Source organism: Phyllostomus hastatus, unplaced genomic scaffold, assembly GCF_019186645.2.
Source record: "Phyllostomus hastatus isolate PE091 unplaced genomic scaffold, TTU_PhHast_1.1 phas_contig_210, whole genome shotgun sequence".
Taxonomy (NCBI): Eukaryota; Metazoa; Chordata; class Mammalia; order Chiroptera; family Phyllostomidae; genus Phyllostomus; species Phyllostomus hastatus.
The window spans coordinates 18,353,474-18,372,712 of NW_025333737.1; the positions used below are offsets into that span (position 1 = coordinate 18,353,474).

At 54.9% G+C, this 19,239-nt stretch overlaps 2 protein-coding genes across 2 annotated transcripts in view; one reads left to right on the forward strand and one right to left on the reverse strand.

Annotated features, from left to right (window-relative positions):
- The first annotated feature begins 330 nt into the window (after nt 1–330).
- ZNHIT3 (zinc finger HIT-type containing 3) lies at nt 331–6,023 on the forward strand. The gene is made up of 5 exons (XM_045837525.1): nt 331–498; nt 625–656; nt 2,804–2,890; nt 3,886–3,969; nt 5,435–6,023. Exons 1-5 carry the CDS (start codon nt 413–415, stop codon nt 5,614–5,616), a joined length of 471 nt encoding a protein of 156 aa, XP_045693481.1. The 5' UTR covers nt 331–412; the 3' UTR covers nt 5,617–6,023.
- Nucleotides 5,834–19,239, reverse strand: part of MYO19 (myosin XIX) — a 32,251-nt gene continuing 18,845 nt past the window's right edge. Inside the window, exons 11-25 of the mRNA XM_045837520.1 lie at nt 19,085–19,175; nt 18,471–18,642; nt 16,986–17,059; nt 16,180–16,301; nt 15,890–16,003; nt 15,449–15,625; nt 14,962–15,114; nt 13,833–13,940; nt 12,857–12,927; nt 11,142–11,245; nt 9,460–9,626; nt 9,204–9,333; nt 8,296–8,381; nt 7,534–7,836; nt 5,834–6,633 (exon numbers count right to left, since the gene is read on the reverse strand). Coding sequence (XP_045693476.1) covers nt 6,505–6,633; nt 7,534–7,836; nt 8,296–8,381; nt 9,204–9,333; nt 9,460–9,626; nt 11,142–11,245; nt 12,857–12,927; nt 13,833–13,940; nt 14,962–15,114; nt 15,449–15,625; nt 15,890–16,003; nt 16,180–16,301; nt 16,986–17,059; nt 18,471–18,642; nt 19,085–19,175 — 2,001 coding nt within the window. The 3' untranslated portion in view covers nt 5,834–6,504. The remainder of the gene's footprint in view (nt 6,634–7,533; nt 7,837–8,295; nt 8,382–9,203; nt 9,334–9,459; nt 9,627–11,141; nt 11,246–12,856; nt 12,928–13,832; nt 13,941–14,961; nt 15,115–15,448; nt 15,626–15,889; nt 16,004–16,179; nt 16,302–16,985; nt 17,060–18,470; nt 18,643–19,084; nt 19,176–19,239) is intronic.

The following is a 19,239-nucleotide window of genomic DNA, read 5'->3' on the forward strand; positions in this document are numbered from 1 at the left end:
CTCGTGGGTCATCCGGCAGTCTCAGCTCCTGCTGCCTCTTAAAAGTGCAGGTGTTTCTCCAGGTTATAGGTTGTTTGAAAAAGTAATTTCTGACTTTTGTGCTGGCTTTAGAATTTAACCTTTATAAAGAAGTCCAGTGGCTGGACTTCTCGTTTACTAGAGGTAACCAAATGACGTGTGTGGTAGACCAACCAAGGAAACTCTGATGCAGTTACTGAATGCACATCGAGTGTATCGACTATCTACTTATCAGGCCTGGAACAGTGAGCAGGAGCAATCCATTGCTTTTGACCTGCTGTAAGTGCTGTGCGCTGATTGGTTTTTGTTAAGGAGACGGAAGGAAAGGCGTGCACGTGGGACTGGTGGGGAGAGCTGCGCGCGCCTGGAATGGGAGATAGTTCTCGGAGTTATCATGGCGTCGCTCAAGGGTAGCACCGTCGTCTGTGTGATCTGTTTGGAGAAACCCAAATATCGCTGCCCCACCTGCCGCGTGCCCTAGTAAGCGCCGGAGTTCGTGGGGGAGGGGGAGCGCAAGTGTTGGGCCGGGCAGGGAGCTGGGCTAGGCCTGAGGGAGGGTCCGCCGGGCCCTCGGCTGATGTGCCCGTTGGGTTTTGTTGTTAACAGCTGCTCCTTGACCTGTTCCCGTAAGCATAAAGGTAAGGCCCCCCGCGTCCCCGCCTTAGCCCCGCCTCCCTCATCGGCCGGGGCAGCTCCCACCCCCCTCCGCTGTCTTGGGGACGTGGACACCCCTCAGGACGCGCTCTCTCGGGCCTTGTCGCGAGTGATCCTGTCGGATCCCCTGGGGAACTTCTGCCTGTGAATGCGTTTCCGGATTCTGAACAGTCAAACCCTTTATTCTGCTCTGCCTTTTCTTCTACATGTCATTCTTTATTTGGGCTCTGATCGGAGAAGTCTACCCTAGCTATTTCATCTTAGTATTCCGACGCAGCGCCGCTTATTATTTGGCAGAAGCTGCGCTGGCTAAAGTTAACAAGAAAATTTCTTTCTTTTAAATAATTCATTGTTAGAAACAATGAAGTAGATTTATTTATAATAAGGAGCGATGTCCTCGGCTGTTTATGTTGTCAAGTCTACATTTTAACTCTTCTCCAGTGCTGTGCCTCTTCTCAGCCCTCAGGGACTCTTTCCCACGATCTCCCTATTGGTTGACTCTTCTGTTTAAGTTCCTCTTAGTTGTTTGCCTCTCCTTTCATCTGCTCCAGGCTCTGGTTTACAAGCAGTATGTTTCAAGCCGTACCCCCACCCTCTCTTTCTTCTAATATCTCTGGAGCATTTCAAAAGAAACCTTTCAGCTAAAGATACATAGAAAAGAAGTACGACTTTGCTGGAAATAGGGTTGGAGAGCTGGGCGGGAACGCCTCCCTCTGGCCCTGCATCCCTGTGAGGCCCCACTAAGAACCTAATCAGGAGCTCTTAACTAACTGTGTTGCTACTGGGCTGAATTTTCTGAAATATAAATTTGAGCAATTCACTCTCTTGTTGATTCTTTTTTAAAAAAGGTTTATTTATTTATTTATTTTTAGAGAGTCAGGGGAAGGGAGGGAGAAAGGGAGAGAAAGAGAAACATCAATGTGTGCTAGAAACATGGGTCATTTGTCTCTTGCACATCCCCAGCTGGAGACCTGGCCTGCAATCCAGGTATGTGCCCAGCTGGGAATCCAACCAGTAACCTTTTGGTTGGCAGGTCAGCGCTCAATCCACTGAGCCACATCAGTGAGGGCAGGTCAGTGGTTCTTAACCTGGGTATTGCTCTCCCTAGGGAGATAACTCATCATAATGTCTTTGTTACAGTAGCTGAGGAGGGATTGGTGTTATTTCTGGTACTTGGTATTGATTCTAATAAACATCGTGCAGTGTGTGAGACGACCTTACAGCACACACAGCAGTACCCTTGCTGAGAGATACCTGCCTTGGGAAGGAAGGCAAATGGCCTGTGTGTGGCATTCTCTTGCTCCTGCTTTCTCCACCTGTGCCCTAGCCACCAGTCTGTGGCATTTGTTTGTCGCCCTCTCTCCTGCCTGACCTTACTTTAAGGGTCAGGTCTAGCCATAGACCTTCCCTGTGCCAGAAATGCTCTTTAACCTGGCAACGACCATCCTTCCCAGACTCCTCTTGGTCTTGTCTCCCGGCTCTCTCAGGTGATTTAGATCAGCAGACCTTTTGCCTCTTGCCCATCTCTTTATTGACCTTAAGACTAAATCCCTCTGGGGGTGGACCTGGTGACTCCCATCTGTGTATGCCCGATAGCATGTGCAGATGCAGATTCGGTATCTGAAACTCCTGAGGAAATGCAGCGTCTGGCAGAAGTAATGCCTGCTTGAGGGTGGTTGGTAGGGTAATAATACATGTGGGATAATTTATAGTTTTAATTTGAACATTTCACCTAAACGTTATGTGGTGTGCTTGAGTGTGATATTGTTATGTTACAGAATTACATGCTTATGATTTGTAGTAAAAGATTTTGTAATAAAAAGGGACCTCAGTAGTTTGATGCTGATTGAAGTCAGTGTGCTACTTAATTGTAATGAAAGCCCTGTGAGATTAGGGGAGGGAAGAGCTGATTTGGACAGGTCCTAGGGGTCATTGAGGTCTTCTGCCAGGGTTGCTTGTTTTCATTGTACTGCCCCTTATTTGATCTCTTACTTCCTCTGTATGCATCTCCACCTCACCCACATCCCTTACTCCGTGCACATGCTCCCCACCTAGATGCTGGCTTGGTGGAAGGTGCAGCCTTGTCACTAAAATGGAGGTGATGTGCTCCTGAGATTTGCGTCTTTTTCAGAGCAGTGCAGTCCTGAAACTTGTCCTATTGAGAAAAAACTAAGATCAGCTGTTACTGAAAAAACTGCAAAGCCTGTGGAAAACAAAGGTGAGTTATTGACTTCAAACAAACCTGGAATGAGAGTTCAGAGAGAGTAAGTTGAAAGAGGAGACCTGGGCTGGGATAGAGAGTCAAGAACCGTGTCTTCTTTATGGAGAAGCAACTTTCTTAGCCCAGAGCGCCAGGAGTCCGGGCACAGATGATACAGAGCAGCTTGAAGGCATTGTTCAGGACAATACAGATGGGGGCAAGAGGCAGAGGGGAGAAAGACCAGAGGTGCGGTTTGGGGGTGAGGGGTGGGCCCTGCTGGTGGGAGCCTTCTGTAGTAAAGGCGTCAGTCTTCCTTCATGGGCCTGGCTGGGACTGTCAGTTCACCTGGGCCTAGGTGGGAGGCTGCCTTTGGCCTAGGCCACCCTGCTGCTGTGGGGGGCTTCTCACAGCTTACAGTGGTGGTGGGCTGTCATCCCAGCCAGCCAGCCAGTCTTTAATACCTTCTGGGTGTCATGCACCATGCCAGGCTCTGAAAGCAGCCTCTTCTAGCGCCACCAAAGACATAATAAACATTCACAAGGGGGTGGCTCATTTCTGCCTTTGGAGAAACTTCCTTGTTGGGTTCAGGCAATCCCAGCAATTTCTGCTCCTGAGGGGATTCATGTTAGCAGGTTTTTATGGAGCACACCTAGTTTATTGGCCCATCATAGGGCTGGAGGCAGGGTGAGGCGAGGTGGGGTGATAAGAATGAAAATCAGCCTCCATGTGTCATGAACATAGGGAAACACGTGGACTATGTGCGTGAACACTAGGATGCATTTGTTAAAGTCACCAGTTTTTTCATTTGCCTTCCTTTTCCTAAAAGAGGAGTGTTGGTATAGTCACCAGTTCCAGAGAAGGGGTTTGGTTTGTTTTGTCTGCACGTGCTTGCATACACGTTACTGTCACGTGTGTGCATATACTTTTTTTTAGTCTCTTGGGGAAGTTGTTAAGATCTGGCACCTGGGCTTTCTTTATAGTCGTAAGTATTGATTGTGTTCTGTGTTCCTTAGATGATGATGACGACTCTATAGCTGATTTTCTCAATAGCGATGAGGAAGAGGACAGGGTTTCTCTGCAGAATTTAAAGAAGTTAGGTAAGTCCATGCTGTGCTTATTTATTCTTTGTCAGTCATTGAGATACATTTACTCTGTTGTATAGAATGTGATTATTTAATTATTTATTTTTGGAGGGAGGGTTAGGGAGGGAGAAAGAGAGGGAGAGAAATCAGTTGGTTGCCTTTCATAGGCCCCCAGCTCAGAGGCTTGCCTGCAACCCAGGCGTGTGCCCTGACTGGGAATTGAACTGGCCACCTTTTGGTTTGCAGGTTGGCACTCAATCCACTGAGCCACACCAGCCAGGGATAGAATGTGATTCTTAATAATTAAATACTTTAGTGTCGTGTGCAGAGCTCTTCATCCAGCCACACAATTCTATATGCAATACCAGACTGGCCCTGGCCAGGTAGCTCAGTTGGTTAGTGCATCATCCCAATTTGCCAAAGTTGTGGGTTTCAGTCCCCAGTTAGGGCACCTACAGAAGCAACCAGTGAACGCGTGAATAAGGGGAACAACAAATCAATGTCTCTCTCTTTCCCCTCTCGCTCCTCTCTCTACAATCAATAAACTAAAACAAAAATTAAACAACACAGGGCTTCCATACCTCCCAGCCTGTCTTCAAGACCCTTCCCTTGGCCTGGAGTCACACTGGCTTTGTGGGTTGACGGAATTCTGTCCCTCCTTCCATGCTTTGTTCAAGTGTTCCGTCCTCGCTTAAACTTGACCTTTTGATTGTCAGAATTAGACACTTTTTGATCTTCCTGTGGTGCCTTGTAATATCCCACTCACCGGATTCCATGGTGATTTGCCTCCCACCAGTGTATGGGGAGAGACCTGCTTTATTCCTGTGTTGCTAGTGCTCCATTTGCAGTCCAGCCATTCATGCAGGCTGGATAGTCCCAGGGCTTGATTTTTTTAGAGGGACGCAGGTGTTAATAATGCCTAGTATTTTTTGGGACTGCTCATCCAGTCCCCATAGCAATTCTGTTGCCTATATAATTAAAGGACCAGGGTAGTTCCTACAGGTGGGTGTTATTTTCATTCCCATTTCACAGAGCTGGCCTAACCGGTGGTGCTTTGCACGGACCCCACGGCAGTAATTAGGCTGAGGTTGGAGCCAGCTGCCGCAAGGTGTGAGCTGCTCTGTAATCTGTAAAGCTGCAGCCCATGCTAGAGCCAGTTCCCTGCTGCCGATCCTGTTTCCCACTGGAGCGCCTGCTTAAGTGTCATTCAGAGCATTTGGTGTAATGACCCTTGCCAACAAGTTAATGCTGTGCTTTGCATTTGTGGTAGTCAAGTATTTTTTCTTAGCCAAAGTGGCATAAAGTTAAAGTATTTACAAAGATACCAAGAACAGTAATCTGTGACAACGTTTAACGTGGGGTTCATTTGTGGATTTAAAGGTTAAGGGCATGCAGTATTTATTACATTTAAAGCATTTAGCTTTCAGCTATTTCCACCTGTTGCCATTTCAACTCAGATTGGCTTTCCTTCGTTTTTAAGGGGAGTCTGCAGAAGTAAGAAGCTTATTGCTCAACCCACACCTCAGACAGTTGATGGTCAGCCTTGATCAGGGGGAGGACAAGGCCAAGCTCATGAGAGCCTGCATGCAGGAGCCCTTGTTTGTGGAGTTTGCCGACTGCTGTTTAAGGATCGTGGAACCATCCCAGAATGAGGACTCTTAAATGGACTGTCGTGCTGCTTGCTCAGGCTTGTGATGGACTCTTGGAGCCTGCTTGCTCCCTCTCGCAGGAGACCAGTTCCCCGGGCCCGGAGCAGGGGCGGTGGTTTCCAGCACGCAGGCCGGCTGACCTGGGGTAGGTCCTGCAAGTCGTCGCATCTAGTGCTGTGGGCTGGGGTGTCAGGTGGATGGGGGCAGTCCAGGGGCAGACACTCAGGTGGTTGTTTTCAAGTTGTTTATTTTTGGTACAGTTAAGGTGGATGTTGTAAATGATAATTTATCAAGTTTCACACTCATTTGAGTGAAAACTTAGTGTTACTAAGTAAAATCAAGATGTGGTTCTGTGGCACATTGCACTGTTCATCATCCCTGGTTTGTGATCTAAATTAAATAAGTCAACAGCACATTAAATAGTAAGGTTTTGTTCCTCTTTAAGAAACTAAATGCAGAATTTCCCCAGCCAAAATTTTAGAGTTAATACCAAGCTGCCTGTTCTGTTTGTGGGAAATCAGCACGGGGTGCGCACCACTGTAGTGACAGGCGGCTTGCATGCTCGTCGGATTGGAGCTGGACCCTGAAGGTGGTGCAGGTGTGAGCTTCTCTGTGGCCCTGATGGTTTTTAACCTGGATTTGGTGACTGCTAACCCTCACACCTGTCAGTGCCTGAGACAGCTGCTGGAGCCCCAGGCCTGCCTGGTGGGCGGGCCGCTGTGGCCCTGGCTCGCGGGCGGGCCGAGGTGTCACTCTCACAGGCCTTGGAGTCACTGTGGGAGTCGTTTGGCAGCTTTCTGTTGATTAAATGTCTTTGGCAAGGCAGCTGGCAGGAAAAGGTGTTGCAGAAACAAAGGCATGCAGAGTGCCCAGCCAGGTGAAGAGAGAAAGTGAGCCGAGATCACTCGTGGCCCGGCCTGTGTCTTTCCAGCAGAATCTGATTAAAGCCAGTAACACCGTAGGACGAAGGTTCAGGGCAGATGTCAGCGTAGCGCAGTGGAGACTTTCTGCAGTGAAACTTGATCGAGCCCTAGGGAGAGAGATGCAGGTTACCGCGGCTCCCAGGGGAGCCAGGGCCCAGAAGGTAGCTCACGGAGCATGTGCTAGAAATGCAGGGAGTGTGGACGGGCAAGCTCTGGCATGGGAGTCGCAGCGTTTTTTTCTCCTTTTGCTGTAAGAGTTGCAAAGTCTAAAGCAGTGTTAAAATATAAAAGCTCACATCCCTTCAGTGAGAGACAGATGAGGGAATAGTAGAAGAGAGCTCTCCCCTCCCAAGACAATCAACTGGCACAGCCCTAAGACTGTCAAATGCCGTCCAGGGGGGGTTTAGCCAGGTTCTGGCGCACAGTGAGTCCTCTGGGATGGCACTTCATGCTTCCCTTTCTCTGCCTTGTCAGTGCCACTTAACCCTTGCCTGTTAGCCACTTTTATACACTGGCTGGCTTTTCCCCTGACTGTCCATAATAGAAAACCACAGAGCACTTGGACCACTGACTCACCTGCTTGTTGCTTCCCTGGCTGGGAAATGAGATACACCCAGTAACCTCACTTCAGGAAACCATGGTGCCAAATCCAGTGCCATTGGAGGGAGTAAGCTGTCCTCACGACCCAAGTTTTTTGCCTCCAAGTGGGACCCATGAAAAGGAGATGCTAGAACACTTAGAGGCAGTATTTTTTAAAGTGATGGAAAGGCTCTGGAAAAGCCCGAGGTGTAAGTGCAGCCAGCTGGGAAGCTTAGGCTCTGACTCCTCCGCCCAGCCCTGCAGGGTTAGGACAGCTGTCCTCGTGGCCTCCCGCCTGCTCCCCCGCAGAGGATTCCTGGTCTTGCCTCTTGCCTTCTACAGTGAGATGGGAGAGGCCTGAGCTGTCCTGGGCAGGACGGCCACAGCTGGTGAGCTGCCATCGGTCGCATCCTCCCGTCACCACTTACCTGAGGCAGTGCTCGGATGGACGTGACACCATCCTGTTCGTGTGCTGTCCGGACGGGGGAGCTGCCAGGGCTGCTGGCGGGGAGCTGGAGGCAGGCCCAGACCACCAGTTTCCTCTGAAAGCCGCGGACACCCACGGTCGCGTTGGCCAGCACCAGTCCCAGGGGCCAGAGGCGGATGATGGCCCCCAGCAGCCAGGTCTGGGTCTGGGGCAGCGGGAAGGAGCCTGGGGAACGGGGAGCTTGGAGCAAGTGTTTTTCTTCTACACCGTCCAGCTCTTTAGAAGCAAGGAAGGCCATTTTGATCTTAAAAAAAAAAAAAGAACACCAGTTTATAGCATTTGATTTAGTAGCTCTAAATGGAAAATAGAAACCAGAACTGTGTTTATTAACTCGTCTGGTCGAGGCACACTGAAGGGCCCCCACCAGCCTGGCTCTGCGGCAGGCAGAGCTTCATACCCAAGGCACCTGGGCTCAGGCCTTGCACTTTAGTGCTGCTTTAAGAGACAGCCTGATGGAGGTCTAACTGATACAGAATTCACCTGTTTAAAGTATACACTCCCATGGTTTTTAGCATGTTCCCCGTTGCTTATGCCACTTGTGGCCGTCACAGCCACCCTGTAGGGTCGGTGGTGTCGTGCCTGCTTCACGCGTGAAGAGCACGGGGCCACCCGTGTTGCAGTGGTGGGGCCAGGCACTCCAACCCGGCTCCGCCTGATACCAAAGTACCCGCCACCAAACCGACTCCTGGAGCCCGATACTCACTCTCCACCGCTGCCACGCGCGCTTGATGACCGTGGCAGCCGCGTGCAGCCTCTGGATGTGTCTCCGAGTTAACCAGGAACGCGCGGCTAAGGGGTGGCCCAGAAACAGGAAAGAGTAAAATGGTCATTCCGGCTATGGGTGGCCTGGCTGTGCAGCTGCTCGAAAGGTCTGAAACAGGTGTTTTTTTTTTCAGTCAGCAGCTACCCGTGCACCACTGGTCAGGTTAGAAACTGACCAGATGCCCACAGGCTTTGGAGCTGTGTGTCCCTTGAAGGGACAGCTGAGAGCAGGGTCACCCCCCCCCCCCCCCCCGTCAGGCTCAGCCCGGGACAATGCCCCGGGAATTAGAAGGTCTGAGCTGCCTGCGTCTTTTAGAATTACTTGTGTTCAGTTCTGAGGTCCTTGTGTCTACTTGCTCGCTTTATGAGTCCATGAATGGCACCACCATACACCACATGCTGGTAAAGGTAGTAACATGGTTTGTACATTTCTTCTTTGGTGAATCAGATCTTGTCAGGTTTTTACCTTCTTAAACTCACTGAAAGCCCTGGAGCCCAGCAGGTAATGCTTTGAGTTGTCATAAAGGGAAAGATAGTTAAACAGCTATCTAGGTCTGGGAAAAGGGAATTAAAGACAAGACTCTTAGCCTCTGCTACCTATAAAGCACCCTTATTGGTGGTGTGACCTGGTTTCCACTGAACTAGAAAGATGCCCCAGATGAGGTGGATAGGGATTGGAATCATAGCGCACCATGGGGATGGGCCACGAACGTCTTGAGGCTGTCAGCTTTGGTGCGTGGGGACTCGGGCAGCGGCGTCTCAAAGGAAATAGTGTCACGCGGGGCCTGTGTGCACTTGCTGAGAACAGCTGCCCGGAGCGAGGCTGTGTGCCCAGGGCCCGGGACCTACCTGCCTGGATGAGCACAGCAGCCCGCCTCTGCCTCGCCTGCTTGCGGTGCCGGTGTCGCCTCCAGCCACCCTGGATGCAGCGGGCACACTGCTCCAGCACCTGGGCACGCCCGCGCTCCAGGAGCTCCAGCTGGGAGAAGAGGCATCCACTGAGGTCCTCAGTCCCTGCCCCCTGCCCTGAGGAGGGCCCAGCCCGTCCTGCGGACAGCACACAGCTGGTCCGTGTGATCTCTGCTCCTCATCTGGAACGGCTTACCGTGGTGTCAGTCATGAACACCTTGGTCCTGCCACAGTGCACTGGGGCTGGCGTGGCCTCAGCTGGGTCGCCGGGTGCGGCTGCTGCCCGAGCCAGAGCAGGCAGAGTGTGGAGGATGTCCTGGAGCAGATGGGGCAGCGGGGCCTCCTCGGCGTGTGGAGACCATTCTGAGGGATGGAAGACAGGCTCCATCAACGCCGCGTCATCTACACACTCCTGTGGCCCTGAGAAACTGGTGCTGGTCTCGCCACCACTTCACAGGCTTCTTGTCTGTTCTTGCCTCTACTCTTCTACCTCCGTTTTTCTGGGGGAGACCAGGGGCAGCCCCTCTATTGCCCTGCAGGCCCCTGGTGTTCTAAGCAGACTTGGAATCTCGCTGAGGCTGTGCCCTGGACTGGCCTGCAGCCCCCGCTCCTGTGGGTCCCCTGGGGCAGGGTGGCAAAGGACTCCAACCTGGAATCCCAGGCTGTCTAGCCAGCATTTGTCTCTAGCCCCAAACATGCTGAGGCCAAACAGGGCTGCTGGGCCACCCCCTCTCCCCTGAAACCTCAGATCCTGGGCCTGTGGAGGCGCACAGGTCCCCCTGTGTCACAGGGCTGCTCCTGCAGACAAGGATTTACCTGAGGGCTCTGACCACCTTTAGTTGCCCAGTGCCTCTCGGGAGACAGGGGCTGCCAAAGAAGACTCCGCAGACGAGAAACAGCAGCAGAATCACCCGGGGGCCAGGGGACTTGGGCAAGAGACAGAGCAGTAGAGCAGGCCGTGGAGAGAGGATGAGAAAGAGGTGGGGGGAAAGGTGAAAGGAAAGTGACAAATTGTGCCCAAGACAGAAAAACAAAGCAGAATTGTCCCAGCTGGCCTTGGTGGGCCCCAGGGTAAGGCTCTGTGGGTGGGAGGGGCCACGTGCCCACCAGGGTCACAGGCCCGAACTTGCCCTTGAGATCCAAGTTTGCTGAGTTCCCTGGCAGGGCTCAGCCCCTTCCCCAGGTGCTTTCCCCACAGGCCAGGAGTACTTCATTATTTTAATTTTCTCTCTTCCTCTCCCTCTACATCTAATCCAGTGCTTGCCCAGTCTGACCAGCATTTCCTGACTGTGCCCACATATCTAGCTTCTCTCTCCTCCAGCCAACTTGACATCCATGGCCTGCCACGTGGCACCCACAGCGGTCTCCAGGAAGCAGGAGGCTGACATCCCTACCTTCTCTGGAAGTGCCTCCCATCTACCCAGAGGCTAAAGCCCAGCTTCTGTGACTGGGCCCCACCTGCCACCCAGCTTCACCTCCCACCATTCTCTGCTCTCTTATGAGTCGACAGCACTGAATGACCTGGAGTGCTTCACAATGCCATCCCCTGCTTGCAGGCCTCTGTTCAGATTACTTCTATCATGTGGAATGCCCTTCACTTGGTTAATCCCATCTGTCCTTAGACACCATTTCCTCCAGGAAGTCTCCTCTGATTTACATCTTCCTATCACCACCCAACAGCATCCTCTCTCTGCCACTCCACTTTTCCCACTGTTAACTTGTCTTTTTTTTTTTTTTTGGTCTGTTGCCCACTGAACCAAGAACCACGAAGACAGCAGGGCTGAGTTTTACTGACCTCTGATCCCTCAGCCCTAGTCCTGAGATGACCCAGGGTGGGAGCTCAGTGGAACAAATGACTAACAAACGGGCTGCACTCACCTGAGGGCCGCTCGTTAGGAGATGGGCCCTGGAGGCCAGGGGCTGTGCGAGGACGGAGCCTTCTCAGTAGTTTGTATCGTTCCACAAAGTTCCGGTGGGAAACCCTGGAAGCCAAATAGGCGGAAGGAGAGAATGAAGTGACCTCGTCTGTGAGCCAGGCACGGCACTCGGGGTACAGCTGGGGTGACTGTACTTGATCTGCCCAACGGCCCAGCACGGTGCTGCCCTGATTGCCCCACTGGACGGACGAGGCTGTAGTTCTGGGGAGTTACGAGGGTCACTCATCAGGAAGCCCACAGAGACCATTGTGAGCTGCGTCTGCTCTCCCTGCACCCTGTCCGTAGAGGGTTAGCTGCCTGCCTCCTTCCAAAGGGGGGAACGGGCCTCCCCCGGACGGCTGGATCACGGCCACCTCGCACTCATGCTCGGCCGCGTCTCTCACCTGTCCTCTCTGACCCCTGGCTGCCTCCACCTCCTCCTGATTTCGCTGCCCCTCCTCACGGCAACACTTCTCTAAACAGCTGGTAACATCTGATATCTGTACTTACTCCTCTGAGTTTGGCTTCTGTCCCTCACACTGCACCCATGTAGCTCTTGTCACAGCCATCAGCAAACACTATGCCACCAAACCCTGTGGTCAGTGGCATGATCTTGCTTCCTCCTTCCGAGTTATTGTTGGTTTCCCAGAATGTGAGCGTTCCTCGGGGGATGACCCTGACCCCTTCTCTCTACCTGGGATTTCCTCCAGTTCTTCGAGCCTGACCCTCCCACTCTCCTATCTGGGCCTTCCTCAAACTACCCAACCCTGGGGAACTGTGCCCCGATATCCATCTGCCTCCGGTGGAAGCCTGGAAGTTGACTACTCCCCTGCCCAATACCCCTCGGCCAATCAGTCCACAGCCCTCGTTCTATCACAAGCCATACTCCCGAGTTTACCCACTTCTCACCATTTTTCACTGTTGCCACCCTCATCGGGGACACCATCTTGCCTGTACCCCTGCAACAGCCTTTCGCTCATCTCTTCCCTTCCCTCCTGACCCTGCCTCCCACCTTCCCGTGGCAGCCTTGGGGTGTGAAGGAGAGCAGAGCACACCTTCCTCGCCACACCCAGCAGCTTCTGCTGCGCTCAGCACAGGCTGCGGAGCCCTCCCCTGGCCTGCAGGGCCCTGCAGGTCTGGCTCCTGCGCCTCCTCCCAGTTCTCTGTGCTCCAACTACTTCAGCATCTCTCAGTTCCTGACCTGGGAGCTCTGTGGTTGCTGTTCACTCAGTCTGGAATGTTCTCCACCTACCCTCCAAGTCTTCCCAGGCTGGCCTTTTCCTTCAATAAGCCCAAGCTGCTCAGAGGGCCCCTCCTTGACCAGCTCAAGGATCCCTTCCCCATTAGTCTACCAAATAGCATTTTTGGTTTCTTCCCTAGCACTAAGTAACTTGATACCTCTTGTTCGTGTTTCCACAGGGATGTATGTCCCGAGGGCAGACTCCCCCTCCTTATTCACTGATACACTTACCCAAAACCCTGCTAGTGCAAAATCAGGCACAGAAAGGGGATGGATAAATGACGGGTACAGCCCCCTGAGTTCCAGGTTGACACCTGCAGACCTGACTCTCCCTCCATCTCTGTGTCCTGCCCAGGGCTGGGTAGGCTCTTGTGGGGCCTGAGCCCGAGATCCGCCCTGATGCTGGCCCTGCCCTCTGCAGTGATGGCCCTACTCACCGGATGGGGAAGCCGGCGGCACTGATGTGGATGGTCTCCACGAGGCCACAGGCTTCCAGCTGGCTCAGCACCTGCAAGGGCAGGAGACAAGGTGGCACCTGGAGAGTGGGGCCGGCAGGCCAGACACAAGCCTCCTTCTGCAGCCCTGCCAGCGTGGACCTGCAGGGTCTCCTGGGGCTCCGCTGGTAGAGGCACAGTCTCTGGGGCAGTGAGAAATTAAATATGTCCCTGCTAGAAAGGGTCCCGGTGGCCCCAGGCTCCCTATGTGATGCACGGCTTTGGATGCAGCTGAGGCAGGTGCTGGTTCTGGCTCGGCCTCAACACCCCCAGCAGTGCAGAGGCTCTCTGCCTCCCACGCAGCCCAACGCAGTTTCTGTTTTTATTTCATTCTTTGTGGGCAACCAAGGGGGGCATAGCGATGGGCATGGGAGGTTATTGTGTGCCGAGTCTTCTGGGACCTGAACTAAGTCTTTACCACAGGGCAGAGGGTCCTGGTGTTTAAGCTCTGAGATCACGTCTCCCAGATGACTGTGGGACTCTCTCCAGCACTCACACCTCGTCCACACCCCTTGGCACTGGTTCCCTGAACAGAGGGCAATTGCTTGCCATTGCTTTTGTGCAAATTAAAAAAAAAATCTGGACTGTGAGGTGAGACTGACTTTCAGTTAATCACAAAAACCGCCCATTCCTTTGCACGGCTCCAGCCTCTCATCAGGGCATGTGGTTGGTGAGAAGACAGCGAGAGGCACTAGAGCTCCTACTTGCTTCCTGGGCCAGATCACCGTGCAGCGCACCAACCTCGCACCATATATGACCACCCTGCGGAACTGGGGAGACGAGCCCTCCCCAACGTCAGGCCCAGCCCGAGAGATCCCCTCTGGCCACTCCATTTGGAGCAAATGTCCTGTCCTTCAGCCCCCCAGGGCCTTGTCCACGTGGGGCTCTCTGCAAAGTCCTCTGGCCCCGTGTGAATTACCTCCTCCCGGAGGAAGGTCTGCACCCGGCCCTGGCTGTTGGGCTTGATGCAGCGAATGTAGTGGGGTGTAGTGCTGTGCAGGACCTGCAGAAGCTGCTCCAGGGAGGCCTGCAGAGGGGAGGACAGCGGGGTGGGGGTGGGGGGTCAGGCAGAGCCTGGAGCAGCCCCAGGGCATCAGCTGGGCCCAGGTGAGAGACTGCATCAAACACCTCCAGCAGCCCTCCCAAGCCTTGAGACCACAGAGACCAGGATCCTCACGTGCCCTGGGATGACTAGTGGACGCTCTCACTGGCTGTGACCAAAGCACACTCCTCCCTTCCCCTCCCACTGCTCCTCACCTCTGCCTCCAGGGACCTTTCTTGACCTGTGACCCTCCACCTGGTTGGCCTATCTGCATCAGGTCTCAGCCACCACTCCCCACCCCCAACAGCAATCTTCCTAGAAGAGAACAATCTCAGAACCCCCTGCCATTCATTCAGGCAACAGTTGTGATTAAGCCAGACTCCTTCCTGTGTGCAGGACACTGAAGTTCGTGCTGCTGCCTGAGCTCAGGGTATAACGAGCCACACGGACACTGGACGGGCACCCTCTGTGGTGTGTCTGAGGTTGCACAGGAGAGTGCTAATCGAACCTGGGCTCCCTGGGTGGCTTCTCAAGGAGGTGACGATAATGCAGAGGTGTGAAAGATGAGGAGGAATAAACTAAAGAGAGGGGCCATGAGGAGCAGAACGTGCCAGAGATAGTAGGAAGCGTAAGTTACGAGAGGTGACACATCTGCTCTGGCCAAGGACCAACTCGGAGCAGGAAGCTGGAGAACGGGAACGGGCCAGGCCACGGAGGTTCATGTAGTTACTGCTCTTCCACCATCTCCCATGAGCCGTGGGTGAGAGACCCCACTGTGTCACCCAAAGGCCCTCAGGCTTCCCATCATGTCAGTTACATAGACAGTCTATTTGCCTGTTCCCTGTCTGTGTCTCCCACACGGGACTGTCAACTGCACGGACGCAGAACTCCTTTACCTGACACATCCAAGCTCCCCAGTACACAGCACCAATCCTGGGAAGTGCTCAGCAAACATCTGAGATTGAGGAGTGAACCAAGCATATCACATCAGCACCACCAAACCCACCTTGAACTTGGACACCACGGTCAACACAGGGGCCCTGCTCTGGCCAGAAGGCTCCTCCTGGAACTTCTCTTCGGGGTCAATAGGAAACAACCTCTTGAGCAGGGGGTCCTGGGATTGCTGCAGGAGCGTGGTCAGCTCAGCGGGGACAGGGTCCTATTGGGAAAGGACAAGGGCAGCGGGTGAGGGCAGGTGGAGTACCGTCCAAGGGCCTGCCAGCCTGCTCACCCAGCCCCAGAAAAAGAGCTTCCAGGGGAGGGCAGGCCCCGAGTCTGAGATGCAAGCTGATCGCCTGTGAACCAGCAGACCCAGTGGGACTGGGGCCACTTCTGGGCAGGTCATGCCTGATTAGCAGAGACCTCAGGCAGAAGTCCCAGGAGGTGACCCTGGATTCTGGGGATGTGTTCAGGAGGGAGGATGCACAACAGGAGGCGGCCATGTGTGGGCAGCAATGACTCCGCAGGCCCCACGGGCTGCGGCACCGCCTCACCTTGTTCTTCTCCACCAGGCCTGCGGTGTGGTACTGCACGGGCCCCGCGTAGTGCAGCACGATGAAGCTGGGCTCGCGGCTGAGCCTGTCTCGGCCCAGGCAGGGGCTGCCTGCCAGGGCACCCTCGATGCGTGTCTGGAGCTGGGCCGCACTGCTTGGCCGGTTAAGGCGGCATTCCTGCGTGGGGCAGGGCAGGCGGTTGGCCACGAAAGTGAGAGGGGCTCACCACACCCCGACAGTCCCCACCCCGCCACCCTGATGGTAGCAGAGTTGTCGCACAGGCATCACAGTGTCCCTGAGAGTGAAGGAGTATAGGGATTCGCAAACCCGTTTGGCAGATGGGGAGACAGAGGCACAGAGAGGGCACAGCATAGTCTTCAAGGCCCCAGAAAGGCCCAAAGCCCAACTCTGGTGCTCAGCACACTAGCTGACACTCCCCACCTCATTTATGAGGGAGCAGATGCTGATGGGGCTCCCCTCGATGAGATCCAAACAGGTCTGGTTGTCCTGGTAGTTGACAAATGACCACGCCAGGCCCTCAGCTGCATATTCCTCCTAGGGGGCGGGACAGGGAAGCAGAAGGAGGCAGCTATGGTCCGAGGCCCAGAAGTGCCACCCTGTGGCTGGCCCCAGCAACACCGCATATTCCAGAATGGCATCAAAGAGGGAACTGAAGGTTGGGGCCTGGGGGCCAGGAAGACTGGGACGGCCCCGCCCCATCACACCCTCACCTGCTGAGCCCTTAGGTAGTGAGCCACAAAGTGCTGTTGCAGCTTCTCGTTGGCGTAGTTGATGCACAACTGTTCTAGGCTGTTCTCGGGAAATGACTCGAACCCGTACACATCCAGCAGGCCTGGGAGGATGAGGGGAGAACCCGTGGGGCTACTGCAGGGTGGGGGGACTATAGGAGCCCAGGGTGGCTCAGGCGGAAGCCACATCCCTGGCAGCCCAGGGGTGAGGCGGAGTGGGCAGAGCACCCTGCCCCACGCCAGAGTTCCCATCTCCACCACACACCCTCTCAGAACTCAGAGCAGGGAGGCCGTGGGAGGGGTGAGGGGCAGCCCAGGATACCGGCAATAGGGCCCTCCATGAGGGAACCAGGCCCCAGGGAAGGTTTTCTGCACCCAATCCAGTGTGGGGGCCCGGGCCTCCCCAGCCCAGCTTGTGTCTGGAATTCCATCATTCTATGGACCTCAAAGGAGCCTCTGAGCTTTACTTCCTCCCCTGCCTGACTGCCCCACCCTTGCTCCACTGCTGCCATCCTTCCCTCATCCCCAAGCCTCTCCTGAGAGTGCAGCTGGGTCTCTGGGGAGACAAGGCGCCCGCCCTCTGAGCCTGCTGGGGAGCTAGGGACCAGTCAGATGCGGGCCTTGGGGAAAGCTGAGGTGTCCTTGCCCAAACGCTGGTGGACGGATGAGGAGGCGGGGATGCAGGGATGGGAAAGGAGCTGCCCAGAGTTAGCACAGTGGGCCCGGGGCACCCTGTTCTTTTTATTGAATGCCTGCCTCCCGTGGGTGGGAAGCGGGGACGCTGCTACCTATGAAAGTGGTCCAGGAGCCGGGGTCTGCCCAGATGCTGCTGTTGATCACCGATACCAGCCAGTCAAACAGCCTGTTACAGGGAGGGGGGTGAGGGGGGAAAGGGTGGATCCTGGTGAGAGAGGGTCAGGCAGGGCCTGAGGGGAGGCAGAGTTGCTCCTCCAGCCGGGGTGCCACACCCTGGAGCGCCTGTGTTCTGAGCCCCCCGACAGACTGAGGGCTAACCCTCTCTGGGTTTCCCACCCGGCCCATCTTGACTGACAACAAGTGCCGGCTACGGCCGTGCACATTCCCAGGCACAGACAGAGCTGTCCAGCAAGACTGAGCAGGGGGCCAACTAGACTCAGCGGCTAGGCAGGGAGTGGGCTACCTCAGTGTCATCCTGACACCCAGCTGGTGTCTTGACTAGAAGGGGCTGACGAGCAGGCCTGGGTGGGGTTCGTAAAGAAGCGAGTTAACTGGACTCCCCTGCAGAACTCAACCTGTGGTACCCAGAGCTCAGGGCCCCGTCGGGTCCGCCCACTCAGTCCCCCACAAGCGGGTCGTCCTTTATCTGCTCATTTTGCAGTCACTTGATGCAAAGGTTTTAAAAGTCTTTGGCCTCAAAATGTGACACGAAATTAGCCTGGAGGCAGTGGAATGGAGTCTTCTGTGAACCGGGTTCAGGCTGGGCCCCGCTGCCCTGGCCATTTTCAGCTCAGAGGGTCTTACTCCCTCAGCAGTGCTTCTCAGGCTCTTGGTTCTTTGGGAAGTTCGTAAAAGCAGGCGGACCCTCTCCCCAAACACCCAAGTTCCCACAGCACATGCTCATGCATATACACATGTTCTGTCCCCTAATTTCAAAGGGTTCTGGGCCCCTTGACACCCATACATGGCACCCCAAAGGCTCTCAAAACGCAGAGTGAGAAACCACCCTTAACCACAAGGCCAGAATGTGGTGGATACGCCCATATAACCCCCTGGGAATGGCTAGGACCCTCACCCTACCCTGTTCTGGGCTCCCACTCACTGCTCACTGTGTGGCCCAAGCCTCTGGCCTGAGCTTCTGGCTCTGCCACATCTATCAGGTTCCCCGGGTGACTACAAAGAGCTGAAACACAAGGGCCCGTGGAGAAAGGGAGCCTACTCAGCCACGGTCTGCACCTGGAACCTCTGGGGCCTGCCTGCCAGTGGAGAGCGAGGCAGGCTTTCCTCACCTATTGGCAAGGTCAAGGCAGGTTGCTGTACGTAATAATGAGCTGAATCTAGGCCAGGCTGTGGCAACTTCCCTGCACAGAGCACTCTGAAATTGAGGCTAATGACCTTGCTCAGGGGAAGTCCCAGGAGCTACTCACTGCTATCCCCAAGGATCTGGGGAGCAGGGAGAGAAACCCGACTGCTTTGTCTGGCAGCCCTCCCCCGGGCCTGGGCCTACAGCACGGCAGCCTCTGGTTCAGATCCAGAGGGGGAGAATCTGGGAGGAGGCCAGGGCCTGGAGCGCTCACCTTGCGTAGACCAGTTTGGCCAGACAGTCTCTGCGGGTGTCGCACTCGGCCCGGGGGCAGGGCTTGAGGAACACCTGCTGCGGCCGCCCCGCCCTGATGGTCCTGACCCGCAGCGCCTCCAGCAGTGGGCCTTCCGGGAGCTGCAGCAGTGAGGCTGATGTCCTGACAGAGCCTGGGAGGGACAAACCTTCCGTCCAAACAGCCCTCTTCATAAGGCAGCGAAGTCACTGCAGTGGAACCATGACCCCCCCAAGTGCATGGAGGAAACCTCTCTGGGGGGGCGAAGAGACCTGCTGAAGGCAGAGGCAGGATTTGAACCCAGAACCTCTGTGCCCCAGTCCATGCTGCCACATGTGGGACAGATGACTGTACAAACCCTCTGACTCTCATTTGCTCATCTGGAAAACGGAGACAGTGCTGCCTGCTTCAGAGATGGGGTGAGGAGTACCTCATCCAGGGCAGGGCCCTACAGCTGACGGGTTAACCAAGGGCACCACCCTCTGACCTCCTACCCAACCTCACCAATACTGACTCTTTTCTGGGCAGGACCTGCCCTGCTCCCTGGGTGTGGGACCAAAGCCTGAGGCCCAGCCCCCCTCCACCCCTGCTCTCACACTGGGCACCGTCCATCAGCTGGCAGGGCTGGGCTTCATCCTCGGAGTCGGCAAACCGGACGTTGCCGAGGTGCAGGAGTCCAGCTAGGACCTGAGGGGCAGGAGGAGACACGAGGGGGGCACCTCGTCAAGGGCTGGAGCTCGCCTGGGAAGGG

Excerpts from the sequence above, each read along its gene's own strand:
- ZNHIT3 (XM_045837525.1), top strand. The coding sequence starts at position 413 with ATGGCGTCGCTCAAGGGTAGCACCGTCGTCTGTGTGATCTGTTTGGAG. Across the intron at positions 2,891-3,885 it reads AAAGCCTGTGGAAAACAAAG|ATGATGATGACGACTCTATA; the intron begins GTGAGTTATTGA and ends TGTGTTCCTTAG. Across the intron at positions 3,970-5,434 it reads GCAGAATTTAAAGAAGTTAG|GGGAGTCTGCAGAAGTAAGA; the intron begins GTAAGTCCATGC and ends TTCGTTTTTAAG.